At 42.2% G+C, this 20,649-nt stretch overlaps 1 protein-coding gene across 1 annotated transcript; it reads right to left on the reverse strand.

The window, feature by feature from the left end:
* Positions 1 to 323: 323 nt before the first annotated feature.
* Positions 324 to 19,003, reverse strand: LOC110494449 (alkaline phosphatase). The gene is made up of 12 exons (XM_021569497.2): positions 18,871 to 19,003; positions 16,737 to 16,856; positions 16,170 to 16,289; positions 9,100 to 9,215; positions 8,527 to 8,701; positions 7,889 to 8,064; positions 3,633 to 3,773; positions 3,385 to 3,454; positions 3,110 to 3,244; positions 2,741 to 2,932; positions 2,482 to 2,601; positions 324 to 2,322 (listed from the first exon to the last, which is right to left on the reverse strand). The coding sequence occupies exons 2-12, from the start codon at positions 16,804 to 16,806 to the stop codon at positions 2,057 to 2,059; spliced, it is 1,581 nt and encodes a 526-aa protein (XP_021425172.2). The 5' UTR covers positions 16,807 to 16,856; positions 18,871 to 19,003; the 3' UTR covers positions 324 to 2,056.
* Between the last annotated feature and the right edge of the window lie 1,646 nt (positions 19,004 to 20,649).

The following is a 20,649-nucleotide window of genomic DNA, read 5'->3' on the forward strand; positions in this document are numbered from 1 at the left end:
ACAAACCACATATATCAAATGCTGAGTATGGGTTTGTTTGATTTTCTGTTTCTTCTTTAAACCCACTACCAACTGCACTATTTTTTTATAGTTCAAATATTCCTTTGGACAAGGTATTTGAATAATTCCAATATGAAAAATGGCACCAAATAATTTGTGTAGCATTAAACATTCCTCAATGAGGTGACACATCTGTTCTAATATATATTCCATCCCAAATGGTACACATAATGCTTATTGAAAGTGCAACCAAAATCAGTTCCTGGCAAACTGACACATTATCTACCATTTACAGTCAACACATCAATAATGTAAACACAACATTTTCAGAAAAACCAACAGGACTTCCTTTATTGGCTAACTTATTTCTATGAAATTCTGACAGGGGGTGACTTTTCATTCAGTGCTTTCGGGAAGTACGTACAAAGGACAAGGAATTAATTGTTTTGGTTTGTTTGTTTAAACCATACATACAAAATAGCATCTACTTTCCTTATTGTAACGTTTACACGATTGTTTTGGGAATCTATGTAAATTCTGTTTACTGTTTGTATATACTGTTTTAATATATTCATATTCAAAACTAGGGGAAAGTTACATTAGGTTTCTAATTTAGGAAAGGAACTGGCTTCTTTGAAAAGTTGCCTGATCCATAGTCATGGAACTGACAGACAACAAGGTGGGCAGCAACATTGCTTTGTCATTAATACTGGGAGGTTATTTACCCCATACAATGATTGATATAAATTCAGAGATATACCCTTCTCTTAAACCAACTGATATGACAGAATTCTTCACATAGTTTCGGTGTTACCTGAATAGTGATCAATACCAAAGTAAAATAACACAACCTATCCTATATGTTACAGTAGAAATAAAGTGATATCCTCTTATTTTCCCTAACCGTATATGCACAGCAACAACAAACCTCTAAAATATTTGAGCTTGTTGGTCATCAAAATTGCACTGATAAACGATGGGGAATAGCCTGCTTGTCCTTCTGCAGCTTTCCTACCAATGCATGCGTTGTCCCAACCAAGCACCCAAGGTAACTGGCCAAAATTAATAAGCTTGCTAGCTAGCTACTACCAGACACAAATGAGAGAACAACTCATTGACAATTTTACTCGCAGAGCAGAGCTGATTAGGCTGTTTACATGTTATATAGAGCATTCATGAATAACTATAACTTTTTTGGCCTACGGTTGCTGACACCGGTCTTATTCAGCAGGTCTTGCGTGTTCGTAAATTCATCCGTTATTCAGCGCTCTGGCACCCTCAGAGCACTCTGAAATTGGAGTAGATGGCTAGCCATAGTGAATTTGCGAACGCAAGAGAAATGCTAACTGGATAACAGGCATTCAGCATAGCTACCAATCAAAGCGATTCACATTTATTTCTAGCTAACCAAATGACACGTGCATCTCTAGCTGTGTAGCCATCAAAAAATGATATGAGGGGAAAAAGTTGGTGAATGTCCTCACTCACGTCCTCCTAGTAGCTAGCTAGCTATCTAGCTAACGCTAGGCTCTGTGTTTTTAGCTAGCTACATAAATAGATACCCTAGCATATTATCCACATTATGTCTGACTTGTGATCAATGCCCTTGCTAGTTTGATTGTATTGACATTCCCAGCCTTAGTTACAATCGTCAGTTTTTGTCCAAAATATTTAGTCATTGAAAATGAAACAGTGCATCCGGAATGGAGGCCAGTTGTGATTTACAACATAATGTATTTACACCAAATGTATTGGTTAATTATATTAATCATGCATTGAACTGCATCCATCTATTCTGCCAACAATGCCTTAATGTACGTCATGGAATGTTGAGTCAAATAGAACCTATTTTTAAAACCTCTTATAAAGTTGTTTTTTTAAATGCCCTTACATTGGTCCCAAAGTCATTAAACTGTACAGAATGATTAAATAAAATCAGCAATAGAGAAAGAATCCAATCCGCATTATATCCACACTATAAAAAAGGTGTGGGAGTAATACATATATACAGAGAGGAGGGGTGGGGGTAGTGCAGGAGGGGGGTTGGGGTGAAAGGTCAGCAGAGGAGGCGGATGAGTGTGAGGAGAGCTGTCAGGCTGGGCAGAGCAGCTCTGAGACTAGAGGCTCCACTGGATGACATGCAGTGGTCTCTGTTCTGGCCAATGCAGGCAGCATAAGCCATGACATGGGGAATGTAGTTCTGCTCGTGGACACCGTGTAGCAGGTGAGCCATAGGGCCCTTAGCAAACACAGCCACATCCTCTCCTCCATGAGTCTCCATACTCAGCGGCACTGCAGACTGGGCCTTGTAGTTATTTTCCTCTGAAGAGAGGGAAGGAAGGGAAGGGGTGGAGGTGGGGAAAGGAAAGGAGAGAGAGATCAGAAGGATGATTTTCTGGCATGCCAAAGACCAAGTGATGTTCTCTATGACAGAGGACTGTCAAAATGGCAATACTCCATTGATGATAAGATTTCACTTACCATAGTCAAGGGTGGAGACGTTCTCTCTCAGACCATTGACTACTTTAAACCCTGGTCCATTCCCATATAAGATGGCTGTGAAGGGCTTCTGGTCCACATCACTCAACATGGGAGCCAGTCCTGTAGACAGAGAGGAAAATAATGAACCACCTCCATCACAAACCATTAATTACAACATACACAACATCCAAGTGACTGATGACAGAGTGTAGCCACATACAATATACAATACATTGTTGCAAAATCATCCACTGCTCACCAAAAATTGTGTTCCCCCTTGGAGTGTAGCCTCCAAAGTTGAACATGTGAGAGTGGTCAGCAGTGACGACAGTCATTGTGTCATATATGCTGGTCATGAGGCCGGCGTGGCCAATGGCCCGGTCCATCTCCACTGCCTCATGCAGGGCCTGCTTGGCTTTACCCTCGTGATGTCCGTGGTCGATGCGCCCCCCTGCCAACGCCCAGCTTGGTTAACCTCTCTCTCTCAAGCAGATGAGAAAATCTAGCATCAGGACTGGCAAAGCAGCCTAAGCTGTAAAACTTCACATTCAACATGATATACATTATTAAACTTGTGCAGCTGATACAGTATTTACTGGTGCCAGAGTAAATGTAACACAACAATCACCCTCCACCAGCAGGTAGAATCCGCTGGGGTTTTTCTTCAGGATCTTAATGGCCACCTCCACCATCTCTGTCAGTGAAGGATCTGTCTCATTGTTTCTCTCCAGGTCATAGGGAAGATCTCCAGGCTCAAACAGACCTGTGTTAACACAGGAAGCAGGGTTTAATAAATTGCAAAATAGGTAGAGAAGATGATCAGTGGTTAACATGAATACAAAATGTGAAACAGGAAGGTCGTGAAATCAATAAAGAGCAAACTATTTTTTTTAAATAACTCACCCAAAAGGTAATCCACACTATTAGGGTTTAGCGATAAAAGTTCCTTCTTGTTCCATACATAGTGGGCGTTCTGTTTATTTAATAGATAAAACAATACATCATATGGCATTGATCCAACCCTGTGACAACCTAAAACGATTCAAATGTTAATAAGAAAAATAGAGAAAGGAAGACAGAGAAGAACAAGGAAGAAACAACAGGACATGGTAGAAGAGGAGTGAGAGAAGAACTAAGACAGAGCAGCTGACCTTGTTTTTCATTCGGTTATTCCACTCCTCCACCAAGTTCCTTCTATCGATGCGGGTACCGAAGTGTTTCTTCTCTCCAGGATACTCCACATCTGACTGGTTTTTGGGGAACATGTACTTCCTCCCTCCTCCCATAATCACCTAGACATCCACCACAGAGGTAAAACATTCGATTCCCCTCTATGGACATCCCCGGTAGGGTTAAATATTTTCCCGGTATTTTACAAATGTTCAATCGCCAGAACAAATCCCTTTTCTACCGGGTAACCCGGTATTTCCCGCCAAAACCAGAAGTGTCACTCAAAAGCATATAAATAGGCCTGTCTGGATTTGATTAGAGCTTTGATCAAAAATTCAAGCCTGATGCTACCTGAGCCTGCCATACATTAAAAACATTTAATGAGCCCAAGGCCAAAAAAGCCCAAATGATTGTCCCGTCATCCAATTGCCTACATATTGTATAATATAGTCTACTGTACATTACGCATGACAGAAAAACTGTAATAAAGCCCTTTTGTGGGTAAAAACCCATTCTGATTGGCTAGGCCTGGCTATCAAGTGGGTGGGCCTACAATATGCCCTCCAAGGCCCACCCATGCCAATCATGTGAAATCCACAGATTTGGGCCTAATGAATTCATTTGAATTGACTGATTTCCTTATTATGAACTGCTACTCTGTAAAATCTTTGAAATTGTTGCATGTTGCGTTTATATGTTTGTTGTACATAATTAGTAGACTGATGCATACAGTATCTTTCATAGTATTTCCCCTAATGTTATTAACCTACCTCCTCTTTCTCTCTTGACAGCTTCATTCCTTCCTCGCTTTCAACAGGTAGGCTGAATTAAATACATGTTGTTGTCCTTAACTTCATCATTCTAATTACAACTTTGAATAATATAGGACTAAAATTAGATGCAGAAGGCTTTCACTTCTCATCACGAAGATTGAATGGTTATGCTTCTGAATAAATAACTGCTGTAGCCTACCGCGTTCACTCTTCTTTCAAACTACCCGTGCATTCTGGCTGCTGTTTTTAACATTCAGCAAACAAGAGCTTGCATCCCTCTTCGAATAGTCTATTGGTATAAGAAATGAAGAAAAAAAAGAATGTCCAGCAAGCTATTCTAGTCTAGCTTTTCCTGCATGGGACTCCAAGAGCTAAGGAACATTGTTTAAGGAGAGAGGCCAGCGGAGCACAGGTGCGTGCGTATTGTGCAAGAGACAGAGGCTATAAATTAGAAGCTTATTATGCATTACCCATCATTAATTAGCTAAATATAAGTCTAATACTGCATTGAAAGTATTACATGAAACAAGTAGGCTGGGACTTGTATATACAGTGCATTCGGAAAGTATTCTGACCCCTTCACTTTTACAGCCTTATTCTAAAATGGATTAAATAGTTTAATCCCCTAATCAATCTACACACAATATCCCAAAACAACAAAGCAAAAGCAGTTTTTTTTGTGCAAATGAATAACACATTTAAAACTGAAATATCACATTTACATACAGTGGGGCAAAAAAGTATTTAGTCAGCCACCAATTGTGTAAGTTCTCCCTCTTAAAAAGATGAGAGAGGCCTGTAATTTTCATCATAGGTACACTTCAACTATGACAGACAAAATGAGGGGGAAAAAAATCCAGAAAATCACATTGTAGGATTTTTAATGAATTTATTTGCAAATTATGGTGGAAAATAAGTATTTGGTCACCTACAAACAAGCAAGATTTCTGGCTCTCACAGACCTGTAACTTCTTCTTTAAGAGGCTCCTCTGTCCTCCACTCGATACTTGTATTAATGGCATCTGTTTGAACTTGTTATCAGTATAAAAGACACCTGTCCAAAACCTCAAACAGGCACTTTCCAAACTCCACTATGGCCGAGACCAAAGAGCTGTCAAAGGACACCAGAAACAAAATTGTAGACCTGCACCAAGCTGGGAAGACTGAATCTGCAATAGGTAAGCAGCTTGGTTTGAAGAAATCAACTGTGGGAGCAATTATTAGGAAATGGAAGACATACAAGACCACTGATAATCTCCCTCGATCTGAGGCTCCACGCAAGATCTCACCCCGTGGGGTCAAAATGATCACAAGAACGGTGAGCAAAAATCCCAGAACCACACGGGGGGACCTAGTGAATGACCTGCAGAGAGCTGGTACCAAAGTAACAAAGCCTACCATCAGCAAGGGTATTGAAGATGAAACGTGGCTGGGTCTTTCAGCATGACAATGATCCCAAACACCCCGCCGGGCAACAAAGGAGTGGCTTCGTAAGAAGCATTTCAAGGTCCTAGAGTGGCCTAGCCAGTCTCCAGATCTCAACCCCATAGAAAATCTTTGGAGGGAGTTGAAAGTCCGTGTTGCCCAGCAACAGCCCCAAAACATCACTGCTCTTGAGGAGATCTGCATGGAGGAATGGGCCAAAATACCAGCAACAGTGTGTGAAAACCTTGTGAAGACTTACAGAAAACATTTGACCTCTGTCATTGAAAAACAAAGGGTATATAACAAAGTATTGATATAAACTTTTGTTATTGACCAAATACTTATTTTCCACCAAAATTTGAAAATAAATTCATAAAAAATCCTACAGTGTGATTTTCTGGATTTTTTTTCTCTCGTTTTGTCTGTCATAGTTGAAGTGTACCTATGATGAAAATTACAGGCATCTCTCATGTTTTTAAGTGGGAGAACTTGCACAATTGGTGGCTGACTAAATACTTTTTTGCCCCACTGTAAGTATTCAGGCCGTAGAGAAGCCAGATATAGACATTGCATATAATTTAATAGTTCCATTTCACGCCATGCTGTTCATATAAATAATTTATTGTAATTTACAGGTTTTTCAAAGTTATTTATCCTGGGAAAAGGGAGTGGTTTTGAGCAATAAATCCACAATAAATCTCAGTAACGGGGTCCCGCCATGCAACCTTAATCCATGGCAAGAATAATGAGGAGAGGAATTATCTGTGAGTCATTACATTACAGGTGCAAGTTGCTCAACATTACTGTCTGAAAAATGTATACAGAATAAAGAGCAATCATTGTTTTCAACAATAGCTGTTGCTTATAAAAATGCTCTGTTTTTAGCATGATTACTGGATATTTTCTGTAATATCAGGATCCATATTATATACACTACATGACCAAGAGTATGTGGACACCTGCTCATTGAACATATCATTCCAGAATCATAGCATTAATATGGAGTTGGTCCCCCTTTGCTGTTATAACAATCTCCACTCTTCTGGGAAGATGTTGGAACATTGCTGGTGGGACCTGCTTCCATTCAGCCACAAGATCATAAGTGAGGTCGGCACTGATGTTGGGTTATTAGGCCTGGCTCGCAGTCTGCGTTCCAATTCATCCCAAAGGTGTTCGATGGAGTTGAGGTCAGGGCTCTGTGCAGGCCAGTCAAGTTCTTCTACACCGATCTCGACAAACCATTTCTGTATGGACCTCGCTTTGTGCATGGGGGCATTGTCATGCTGAAACAGGAAAGTACCTTCCCCAAGTTGTTGACACAACGTTGGAAGCACAGAATTGTCTATAATGTCATTATATGCTGTAGCGTTAAGATTTCCCTTCACTGGAACTAAGAAAAACAGCTCCAGACAATAATTCCTCCTCCACCAAACTTTACAGTTTCCACTGTGCATTGGGGCAGGTAGCGTTCTCCTGGCATCTACCAAACCCAGAGTCGTCTGACTGCCAGAAGCGTGATTTATCATTCCAGGTAAGGTGTTTCCACTGCTCCAGTTTCCAATGGCGGCAATCTTTACACCCATCCAGCGCTCGGCATTGCGACGAACAGTTATCGTGCTGATGTTGCTTCCAGAGACATTTTGGGACACAGTATTGAGTTTTGCAACAGAGGACAGATGATTCTTACGCGCTAAGTGTTTCAGGACTCGCGTTCTGTGAGCTTGTGGGGCCTACCACTTTGCGGCTGAGCTGTTGTTGCTCCGAGACATTTCAACTTCAGTTGACCGTGGCAGCTTAAGCAGGGCAGAAATTTGATGAACTGACTGGAAAGGTTGCTTCCTATGACGGTGCCACGATGAAAGTCACTGAGCTCTTCAGTAAGGCCATTCTACTACCAATGTTTGTCTATGGAGATTGCATGCCTGTGTGCTCGATTTTATACACCTATAAGCAACGGGTGTGGCTGAAATAGCCGAATCCACTAATTTGAAGGAGTGTCCACATACTTTTGTATAAAACGTGTAATTGCTGTGACTCACATCAATGTTAGGAATGTTCTCAAAGAGCTGCCTGGCGATGTCCTTGCAGCCCGCCTCTACTGCCTCAGCGGGCATTTCTCCATCGGAGTACCAGTCCCTGTCCACACAGTGGGCATAGGCTGCACTGGGGGTGGCATGGTTCACACGCGTTGTCGTGACTATTCCCACTGACTTGCCTGGGTAACAAACACACAAACAGTTTTGAACCTGCTACTAGGATTATGTGCAATAGTCCGCCAGATCTAAAGACAACGATTAGCTCCAAAGAATCTGCTAATTCTAGTTGAACTTGAACAGAGTGTCAATTCATTTTTCAGTCATTTGAGAAATATGAGAAAACAATTTCTTTATTTTCTTGTTTGTTGGATCCCTGATCCTCTCTGACCCCTGGCCTCTACTCCAGAAGACTTGTTTTCATTCCTGCCATGTCTCTAAGTCATTGGGGCCTGCTAGGGAGTCTCTGCCTTTAAGAAAATACATCTGTAACTATAAACTCCTCATTGAGATCCATGCATGCCTAGGATTACAATGTTATCATGGTGTGTCTCGACTGCTTATCTCAGGTTGGCCAAATAAGGCTTAATAGGTCTGGTATGGAAAGGTACTGTGAAAAAACAGGAGTTATAATGAGACATTACCGGCTTCCTTGGCCCATCTGAGGATGGAGGTGACCTCGTTGCCCTGTGTGGTGTTGCACTGGGAACGTACGGCAGCTGCACTCACACCCACCGTGCCCTCGTTGGCCTTCACCCCACAGAGGTATGCTGTGGCTGTACCCGCACTGTCTGCAACCTGGGCATTGGTGTTATATGTCTGCAGAGACAGGATAGTAACGTGTGAATTATATAGAATTGTAGTAGGAGACATTGTTCTGCATGCCGTGTTGGTGTTATCCACACCTCCAAGCATCACCTTGAAACGCTCAGATTGAAGTAATTTCTTTTACATTCTTCATTCTTACACAATTATTGACACAGACTACTACATGATCAATCATGTGTGGAATGTGCTGCTCCCTCAACTATAAAGACAGTTTTATGATGTGTGGCTTCTTGCCAAGTATGTAACATAATAACACATTATTATCGTATGACATAGACAGTATGTGACCAGGTATATTGGTCTTGATCTTGGTGAACCATTCATTACTTCCAGATCAATAATGCATGCTATTCTATAGCTTTTCTATATGATAACAGACCAGGTCAGACCTTGGAAAGCGCAACATAGGGGAACTTGTCCATCTCCAGCTGGGTCTCTTCCCCACTCTGTCTGCTCAGCTGCCCCTTCAGTATTCGTGCTGCCGTCACTGTGGGAATGCCCATTCCTACACAACAAAAGCAAAGCAGTGCTCGGTCTGTTATGGTGTGATTCTATTTAAGGGATAGAAAGCCTTTCCATCTCATGCATTAACACCTTTTGGTTTTCTATCTGGTTAACATGGCTCTGTGGTCACTTTTCACAGCAGCTGCTCCATCCACTGAACAGACAACTCTACATTTGGTGGTAAAGAACCCAGTCAAAAGAGCTTTTACTTGAGATCTGCCTTTTCACAAGTCAACAAAATGTGTATTTTAGAGATAACTATCTATTTTCCCTTTGTTTTTATATGGGTATCAAAATGGATGCTTTTGTAGAGGATGTGAACTGACGTGCACTTTCACTTTATCCAGCATGATTGTTTTAAGCATGGTTGTCATACATGATAGAGTAAGATACATTGTATGCTGCTGCATGTAAAACATAGACAGTTAAGATCCTTTGGGGGGGACAGTTTAATGGGTAACTACATAACATAATATTAAGCAGAAGCAAAGTAATTTCCGGTCACAACTTGCAGATTTGTTTACGTGTTGCTGTGCGTTTTGTGCGTTTTGTTGCCAACCTATTTTGCTACCTGACAACTTTACGGTTTTTACTTTTTAATTACCGTTTATATTTTAGTTTTTTGTTATTTTTGTTTTTTCCCTCAACTTTTTAACTCCGGACACTTTATCTGGACGTGGTTCGTCAGGACCTCCAACAGCCGAAGCTAAGTAGTAACATTAACACGATGCCTTCTAATTGCAGTCGCTGTACTCATAATATACAGGAGAACGATCGCCTTACGGCGAGGATAGCTGTGCTACAAGCCCAGCTTCAGACGCAATCGTTAGGCAAGGGTAATTTCAGTGTAGGAAAGGATGAAACAGCGTCTGTGCCACCAGTAAGTACAGATAGCAGTATAAATCCCCTGGCACAGTCCCCGCAGCCAGACAACTTTCTCACGGTTTCTGGAAGGAAATGCTGTAGGAATGCTCAACTGGTGTCGCTCATTCAGCCGACAGAAACTTTCAACCGGTTTTCCCCATTAAGCAGCGAGTCGGAGTCAGAGGCCGAGCCTTCTCTTATCTCTACTCCTCCCGTTACGGGGTCTGAGACGCCGAAGCTTCCCACCATTAGCTCTGACAAATTGAAAACTCTAGTCAATCAAATTTATTTATCAATCAAATTTATTTTATATAGCCCTTCGTACATCAGCTGATATCTCAAAGTGCTGTACAGAAACCCAGCCTAAAACCCCAAACAGCAAGCAATGCAGGTGAAGAAGCACGGTGGCTAGGAAAAACTCCCTAGAAAGGCCAAAACCTAGGAAGAAACCTAGAGAGGAACCAGGCTATGTGGGGTGGCCAGTCCTCTTCTGGCTGTGCCGGGTGGAGATTATAACAAAACATGGTCAAGATGTTCAAATGTTCATAAATGACCAGCATGGTCGAATAATAATAAGGCAGAATAGTTGAAACTGGAGCAGCAGCACAGTCAGGTGGACTGGGGACAGCAAGGAGTCATCATGTCAGGTATTCCTGGGGCATGGTCCTAGGGCTCAGGTCCTCCGAGAGAGAGAAAGAAAGAGAGAATTAGAGAGAGCATATGTGGGATGGCCAGTCCTCTTCTGGCTGTGCCGGGTGGAGATTATAACAGAACATGGCCAAGATGTTCAAATGTTCATAAATGATCAGCATGGTCGAATAATAATAAGGCAGAACAGTTGAAACTGGAGCAGCAGCACAGCCAGGTGGACTGGGGACAGCAAGGAGTCATCATGTCAGGTAGTCCTGGGGCATGGTCCTAGGGCTCAGGTCCTCCGAGAGAGAGAAAGAGAGAAGGAGAGAATTAGAGAACGCACACTTAGATTCACACAGGACACCGAATAGGACAGGAGAAGTACTCCAGATATAACAAACTGACCCTAGCCCCCCGACACATAAACTACTGCAGCATAAATACTGGAGGCTGAGACAGGAGGGGTCAGGAGACACTGTGGCCCACTCCGAGGACACCCCCGGACAGGGCCAAACAGGAAGGATATAACCCCACCCACTTTGCCAAAGCACAGCCCCCACACCACTAGAGGGATAACTTCAACCACCAACTTACCATCCTGAGACAAGGCTGAGTATAGCCCACAAAGACCTCCGCCACGGCACAACTTAAGGGGGGGGGGGGGGGGGGGGGCGCCAACCCAGACAGGATGACCACATCAGTGACTCAACCCACTCAGGTGACGCACCTCCTCCAGGGACGGCATGAGAGAGCCCCAGTAAAGCCAGTGACTCAGCCCCTGTAATAGGGTTAGAGGCAGAGAATCCCAGTGGAAAGAGGGGAACCGGCCAGGCAGAGACAGCAAGGGTGGTTCGTTGCTCCAGAGCCTTTCCGTTCACCCTCCCACTCCTGGGCCAGACTACACTCAATCATATGACCCACTGAAGAGATGAGTCTCATTGGCGACTCCATTACCCGCAGTATTAGACTTAAAACGAATGATCCAGCGATCATACACTGTTTACCAGGGGGCAGGGCTACCGACGTTAAGGCTAATCTGAAGATGGTGCTGGCTAAAGCTAAAACTGGCGAGCGTAGAGAGTATAGGGATATTGTTATCCATGTCGGCACCAACGATGTTAGGATGAAACAGTCAGAGATCACCAAGCGCAACATAGCTTCTGCGTGTAAATCAGCTAGAAAGATGTGTCGGCATCGAGTAATTGTCTCTGGCCCCCTCCCAGTTAGGGGGAGTGATGAGCTCTACAGCAGAGTCTCACAACTCAATCGCTGGTTGAAAACTGTTTTCTGCCCCTCCCAAAAGATAGAATTTGTAGATAATTGGCCCTCTTTCTGGGACTCACCCACAAACAGGACCAAGCCTGACCTGCTGAGGAGTGACGGACTCCATCCTAGCTGGAGGGGTGCTCTCATCTTATCTACCAACATAGACAGGGCTCTAACTTCTCTAGCTCCACAATGAAATAGGGTGCAGGCCAGGCAGCAGGCTGTTAGCCAGCCTGCCAGCATAGTGGAGTCTGCCACTAGCACAGTCAGTGTAGTCAGCTCATCAATCCCCATTGAGACTGTGTCTGTGCCTCGACCTAGGTTGGGCAAAACTAAACATGGCGGTGTTCGCCTTAGCAATCTCACTAGGATAAAGACCTCCTCCATTCCTGTCATTATTGAAAGAGATCATGATACCTCACATCTCAAAATAGGGCTACTTAATGTTAGATCCCTTACTTCAAAGGCAATTATAGTCAATGAACTAATCACTGATCCTAATCTTGATGTGATTGGCCTGACTGAAACATGGCTTAAGCCTGATGAATTTACTGTGTTAAATGAGGCCTCACCACTAGTGACCATATCCCCCGTGAAAAAAAAAAAATGACGTTTTCGCCTTTTGAGCTTCTAGTCATGAAATCTATGCAGCCTACTCAATCACTTTTTATAGCTACTGTTTACAGGCCTCCTGGACCATATACAGCGTTCCTCATTGAGTTCCCTGAATTCCTATCGGACCTTGTAGTCATAGCAGATAATATTCTAATCTTTGGTGACTTTAATATTCACATGGAAAAGTCCACAGACCCACTCCAAAAGGCTTTCGGAGCCATCATCGACTCAGTGGGTTTTGTCCAACATGTCTCTGGACCCACTCCCTGACACAGTCATACTCTGGACCTAGTTTTGTCCCATGGAATAAATGTTGTGGATCTTAATGTTTCTCCTCATAATCCTGGACTATCGGACCACCATTTTATTACGTTTGCAATTGCAACAAATAAACTGCTCAACCCCAACCAAGGAACATCAAAAGTCGTGCTATAAATTCACAGACAACACAAAGATTCCTTGATGTCCTTCCAGATTCCCTCTGTCTACCCAAGGACAAAAATCAGTTAACCACCTAACTGAGGAACTCAATTTAACCTTGCGCAATACCCTAGATGCAGTTGCACCCCTAAAAACTAAAAACATTTCTCATAAGAAACTAGCTCCCTGGTACACAGAAAATACCCGAGCTCTGAAGCAAGCTTCCAGAAAATTGGAACGGAAATGGCGCCACACCAAACTGGAAGTCTTCCGACTAGCTTGGAAAGACAGTACCGTGCAGTACCGAAGAGCCCTTTCTGCTGCTCGATCATCCTATTTTTCTAACATAATTGAGGAAAATAAGAACAATCCAAAATTCCTTTTTGATACTGTCGCAAAGTTAACTAAAAAGCAGCATTCTCCAAGAGAGGATGGCTTTCACTTTAGCAGTGATAAATTCATGAACTTCTTTGAGGAAAAGATTATGATTATTAGAAAGCAAATTACGGACTCCTCTTTAAATCTGCGTATTCCTTCAAAGCTCAGTTGTCCTGAGTCTGCACAACTCTGCCAGGACCTAGGATCAAGAGAGACGCTCAAGTGTTTTAGTACTATATCTCTTGACACAATGATGAAAATAATCATGGCCTCCAAACCTTCAAGCTGCATACTGGACCCTATTCCAACTAAACTACTGAAGGAGCTGCTTCCTGTGCTTGGCCCTCCTATGTTGAACATAATAAACGGCTCTCTATCCACCGGATGTGTACCAAACTCACTAAAAGTGGCAGTAATAAAGCCTCTCTTGAAAAAGCCAAACCTTGACCCAGAAAATATAAAAAACTATCGGCCTATATCGAATCTTCCATTCCTCTCAAAATTTTTAGAAAAGGCTGTTGCGCAGCAACTCACTGCCTTCCTGAAGAAAAAAAACAATGTATACGAAATGCTTCAGTCTGGTTTTAGACCCCATCATAGCACTGAGACTGCACTTGTGAAGGTGGTAAATTACCTTTTAATGGCATCAGACCGAGGCTCTGCATCTGTCCTCGTGCTCCTAGACCTTAGTGCTGCTTTTGATACCATCGATCACCACATTATTTTGGAGAGATTGGAAACCCAAATTGGTCTACACGGACAAGTTCTGGCCTGGTTTAGATCTTATCTGTCGGAAAGATATCAGTTTGTCTCTGTGAATGGTTTGTCCTCTGACAAATCAACTGTAAATTTCACACAGCTGTACATTTCAATGAAACATGGTGAAGCCCCAAAATTGCCCTCGCTAGAAGCATGTGTTTCAGACATAAGGAAGTGGATGGCTGCAAACTTTCTACTTTTAAACTCGGACAAAACAGATATGCTTGTTCTAGGTCCCAAGAAACAAAGAGATCTTCTGTTGAATCTGACAATTAATATTAATGGTTGTACAGTCGTCTCAAATAAAACTGTGAAGGACCTCGGCGTTACTCTGGAACCTGATCTCTCTTTTGAAGAACATATCAAGACCATTTCAAGGAACGCTTTTTTCCATCAACGTAACATTGCAAAAATCAGAAACTTTCTGCCCAAAAATTATGCAGAAAAATTAATCCATGCTTTTGTCACTTCTAGGTTAGACTACTGCAATGCTCTACTTTCCGGCTACCCGGATAAAACACTAAATAAACTTCAGTTAGTGCTAAATACGGCTGCTAGAATCCTGACTAGAACCCAAAAATTTGATCATATTACTTCAGTGCTAGCCTCCCTACACTGGCTTCCTGTCAAAGCAAGGGCTGATTTCAAGGTTTTACTGCTAACCTACAAAGCATTACATGGGCTTGCTCCTATCTATCTCTCTGATTTGGTCCTGCCGTACATACCTACACGTACGCTACGGTCACAAGACGCAGGCCTCCTAATTGTCCCTAGAATTTCTAAGCAAACAGCTGGAGGCAGGGCTTTCTCCTATAGAGCTCCATTTTTATGGAACGGTCTGCCTACCCATGTCAGAGACGCAAACTCGGTCTCAACCTTTAAGTCCTTACTGAAGACTCATCTCTTCAGTGGGTAATATGATTGAGTGTAGTCTGGCCCAGGAGTGGGAAGGTGAACGGAAAGGCTCTGGAGCAACGAACCGCCCTTGCTGCCTCTGCCTGGCCAGTTCCCCTCTTTCCACTGGGATTCTCTCTAGTGGTGTGGGGGCTGTGCTTTGACAAAGTGGCTGGGGTTATATCCTTCCTGTTTGGCCCTGTCCGGGGGTGTCCTCGGATGGGGCCACAGTGTCTCCTGACCCATCCTGTCTCAGCCTCCAGTATTTATGCTGCAGTAGTTTATGTGTCGGGGGGCTAGGGTCAGTTTGTTATATCTGGAGTACTTCTCCTGTCCTATTCGGTGTCCTGTGTGAATTTAAGTGTGCTCTCTCTAATTCTCTCTTTCTCTCTCTCGGAGGACCTGAGCCCTAGGACCATGCCTCAGGACTACCTGACATGATGACTCCTTGCTGTCCCCAGTCCACCTGGCCGTGCTGCTGCTCCAGTTTCAACTGTTCTGCCTTATTATTATTCGACCATGCTGGTCATTTATGAACATTTGAACATCTTGGCCATGTTCTGTTATAATCTCCACCCGGCACAGCCAGAAGAGGACTGGCCACCCCACATAGCCTGGTTCCTCTCTAAGTTTCTTCCTAGGTTTTGGCCTTTCTAGGGAGTTTTTCCTAGCACCCGTGCTTCTACACCTGCATTGCTTGAAGTTTGGGGTTTTAGGCTGGGTTTCTGTACAGCACTTTGAGATATCAGCTGATGTACGAAGGGCTATATAAATCAATTTGATTTGATTTGATTTATCCATTGGCACTGTAAGCATGTTTGTTTAATGCTCGATGGCTCCCATATTCAACATTCGATTTAGAAAGTCTGAAACATACTATTTACTTCTGACTGGATTACATTAATCCTCCAGAATGTTTAGATGGAAACGACTGTGTTTGATGAGGAGGACATACTTATCATCAAAATACTAGTTTTCTACAACCACTAGGAACAATATTCTGGAAATGAATAAAAACTATTACATCTGTATGCTGCACATGAGCTCATAGAGTTAAGACTTCACTTCATCATACAGTATGGCACATACTCATGCAATGAAAAAGGCTCCTGTAATCATGGCTTACCATCACCAAGGAAGAGGATGAGGTTCTTTGCAGTGTTTTGATTGAGCTTCTGAAGTGTGAGGGCATTCTTCAAAGTACGCTGAGCCCATGTGTTCCAGAACAGGGGATCTTTCTCTTGGTCTGCAACACGGAGGTAGACTTTTAGTTTTAAATGAGGAGGGAAAGAGGCCAGTAGAAGTGATCTGTAACACCTGCGAAAGTACCATGACAAGTGGGACGGAATATGACCCAATTAAATGGATGTGTCACATCTCCAATAAATCAAAGCCCAAATTAGTTTCTACCCTTCTTCCTGAAGTGTGCACTCATTCACTCCTCCTCAAGGACTATAGGAGCATTGGATTGGTTTCAGCATGTGCTAAAGGATCTTTCCACTACATTTCCTAAACCGGTCCCTTTCCTTTCAAATATATGAACGGGAGTGAAGAAGTGCACACTTCAGCAAGAAGAAGGAGTGAAAAAGTATGTGTTAGTATGTGTCCCCTCTAAGCTCTTCCTGGTGGATTTCAGTCAAAGAGCTAGATGCTGTTAAGAGACATTACATTTATTGACAGGTGTGTGTATTACCAGGAAACTGTGGCTTCCCCAAGCCTTCCCAGGCCAGGCAGGAGCAGATGAGCAGAATTGTCACCTTCATGATGCTTTCGCTCTATGTTATCACATAACACGTCCCAAACTAGAGGGAGTCTGTAAAAGAAGGAGAAATCAGTGTTTATGTGTTTAACGATGAGTTTGATTTAAAGTGCAGCAAATGATGTGGAAAGTAGGTAGGTTTCAACTTAGACATTTACAGTGAACAGAAGTAGTGATTTTGTTGTAGTGTAGTCCTAATGGGCCCTGAGCAGCCAGCCTTCATCTATTATTACACCCCCCACCCCTGTCCCTACCTTTTTCCTCCGCAGTCCCACCCCTGTCGCTCCCCTGACCCACCCCTGTCCCACCTCTGTCCCTCCCCTGTGCTGTGGTCAAGGTAGCTTTAATGGGAGCGTTAATGGGATTGTGGGCTGTAGTACAGCGATTTAACAGCCATAACAAAGCCAATATAAATGTTTTTTAAACAAGGTTTACAGTTTTGTAAAAAAGAGAGTTTGGCAAATGTATTGTTACACATGTGCTTGAAATAAAATGGTATTTCATAAAGTCTTGAAACTGTGTGCATATGAGCCTTGTTACTTTATGCTATTAAAACAGACAACGCAAGTCCTGCAGCATTAGTATACAATATGCTGTAGTTGAGCTCACATAAAGCTGCATCACATCAGGCTGGTCTCTGAGGAGAAGAGAGGTTTTACCGTCCCACAGATGCAGGCCCCTCCATTCTGGGAAAACACTGACCTCAGACAACACTGGCCCATCCAAAATGTAATGTTATGGTACTTCCAAGAACTCTGGGTTTTGGCTTTATCCTAGGGTATGCTATCTAGATGGTGATATTTTTAATGTTTAAATGTTTCTAGCACTGGCATTCTTTCCCCTCCAAACAACCATTGCCTTGTTGAGGAGTTGATAAGATTGAATGCCTGTTGCGCTTATAAAGGCTCCATAAGACCATACTACTAAGAGTTTTTAATTATGTCAGAGATAAGGCACATTTTTCTATTTAACTAGGCAATTCAGTTAAGAACAAATTCTTATTTACAATGACAGCCCAGAAACAGTGCCTTGTTCAGGGGCAGAAAGACAGATTGTTACCTTGTCAGCTCGGGGATTCGATCTAGCAACCTCTCGGTTACTGGACCAACGCTCTAACCACTAGGCTACCTGCTTCCCCTACAGGAAAAATGTGAAGTGCTCAATTGTAGATCCTCTCCTTAGCAAAGGCTAAACATTCCACCCTATTAATGCCACCTCAATCACAAATCAACTTGAGATGTACCCCATGTGCTTTACATCACTGGAACAATGGCCATGTCTAGGGAACAATGACTGACAAGAAGAACACCTGAAAAGAACAAAGGTTTGCCATATGTTTTATTTTTTTTCTGTTTACCTGTAAAAGGTGAGCGTGTCTAACCAATTTAGGTATTGTGCATCACAGTGTATACATTCATTGTCAGCCAGATTGAGTAAATTGCAGAATGCTCTATCCAAATGTGTTGATTAAACAAATATTTCAATCATTTGGTCTGTCTGTCAGTGTATTCTCCACCTTTTCAGCTTTATTGGTACCTTCTTTCAATTATTTTCTGGAGAACTATTGTGTTGTGAATTCTGACATTAATATTACTATAGCTGAGCACTCACTGCTAGTTGACCTTTTTATAATCAAAATGAACACCCAACAGCATAGGATATCAACCAAAATGAATGAAACTGGCTATAGACCTAGATATGTGATTTAGTGTAGTATTGGTTTAATAAAAAAACTTCACCCTTATGGAGGGTACTGCTATTGTTGTATTGTTGCTCAATCACGTGTTGGAAAGTTGGGAAGATTGCGAGTTCTACCTACAAGAATCTGCAATCACAAAAACTTCTACCACGGCTACATTTATAGGGTAATATTGCTTTAAAGAGATGGAAAGCGATAAGCAATACGCATGTGGTGCTAGTGGCATGTTTAATTGCACTGATTTTCCTGACAATACAGCCAATTGCAAGGATATTTTATGTTGATATTTTCTAAATAGCCTGCACACGATAAACCATTGATATTCCAAACATAGACAATTAATACAAAGAGTTAAAGGAATACACTTACTTCGGGTTCTATTTAAGCTTCTGTAGCAAAACACTTATGTCTGTGTCATCCTGTCGCTCTTTTATACGCCTATGCACCAGCTCTGTTATGAGGGCTGAGAATAGCGGTTGATATCCCACCACGATGGCGAGAAACCACCCTATAAATAATGGCATCATAACATGAAGAGCTGGATCGTGAGTGCCGCCTGTCGACCAGTTTCACTGTTGCATTTAGACTACACAACATATTTAATTCAAACCTTAAATCAGTCGAGTTCATTGTCAGCATGTGAAATACTAAACTGAAACCTATTATTGGCCTACATACTTAATATATAGGTTTATAAGTAGCTCATCGTTGTCATTACTTTATAGCCTCGTTTATAAATGTGTAAGAATACAGTTGCTTGCCAAATTTAATGCACAATTTTGGCCTTTACTATTACTATATTGCTATTGAATAACCTCGATTGCATAATGCCGCGTTCATGTGTTAGTCGGAACTAGGAAACTCGGGAACTTCCGACTTGCTAACTGGTTGAATGCAGCACATGTATAGGCTCCTACAACCAGTTAACAAGTCAGACGTTTCCTAGTTCCGACTAGCACACGAACGTGTATCCTTTAGATGTCACTAGAGACCAGTGAATATTCACACAGTGTTATATTGGCTACCTCTCATACAGGAAAGCTACACTACCTACCCTTTCTCTGAAGCATCCCACACACAAATGCACAGTGTGAACAGGCAAACAATTACACTACTGGGATTATCTCACCGCTGCCATCAGTGTGTCAATTGAGAGGGAATAGACATAGCAGGACTTGCATTTTCGCTGTGAGGGAGGGAGGCTACAACATTTTAGAGTATTTGTCATGGTCTTTGCGCATGTGAAAAATATACATATCTTCTGTCTAAGAAGCAATGAATTGCTTGGATAAAATAATTTACTGAATTGATTAATAGAAGGCCTATTTAGTATAGGTTAAAACACCATCGGAGTCCCTCTGCTATTGTTTTATTACTTTTTTTAAAGCAAAAAGACAATACTATTATAGCAATGGATAATTAAAAAGACTGGACCAGCCAGAGCCAAGAATTTGTTACTTTCTACATTACCATTAGGACTAGTAGCATGGCACGACGCCAATTTTCACAAATTTCCCGTGGACTTGTGAAAATGAGGATATTTTATAATCCCTCTGATCCTATTAGGCACTCGATTACTTTAGAAGCTTTTTGCAGTTTTCTTTTCTTTCATCTCCACACTTTAAGTGATTGCTCTGCATGTTAAGACTGTAAAGAAACGCCCAGTCAACAATACATGTTCCTTAATCCTTAAATGCTGTAACCCTTGACAAAATTGTTTATGTATCAACACGTTGCAATTATTTTCAGGTAAACCACCGCTCACCCAGGAATTGTTATTTTATTTTACCTTTATTTAACTAGGCAAGTCAGTTAAGAACAAAATCTAATTTTCAATGATGGCCTAGGAACAGAACAACAGATTTGTAGCTTGTCAGCTCCGGGGTTTGAATTTGAAACCTTCCGGTTACTAGTCCAACGCTCTAACCACTAGGCTACCCTGCCGATCAATTATATATCTTCTTCTTTTATTTGCAAATCCATGAAAATTGCATAAACCAAAACAGGTAGCAGTTAGACCCTAAGTAGGAAAAATATAACTGTGTACCTGGCTGTACCTACAAAGTCTAGGCAAGCATGTACTGTAAATACATAGGCCTAGTGTTGTGGATACTTAGTAAAGTGCAACCATTTTTTCCTGAGAACTTT

The sequence above is a fragment of the Oncorhynchus mykiss genome, chromosome 17, assembly GCF_013265735.2.
Source record: "Oncorhynchus mykiss isolate Arlee chromosome 17, USDA_OmykA_1.1, whole genome shotgun sequence".
NCBI lineage: Eukaryota > Metazoa > Chordata > Actinopteri > Salmoniformes > Salmonidae > Oncorhynchus > Oncorhynchus mykiss.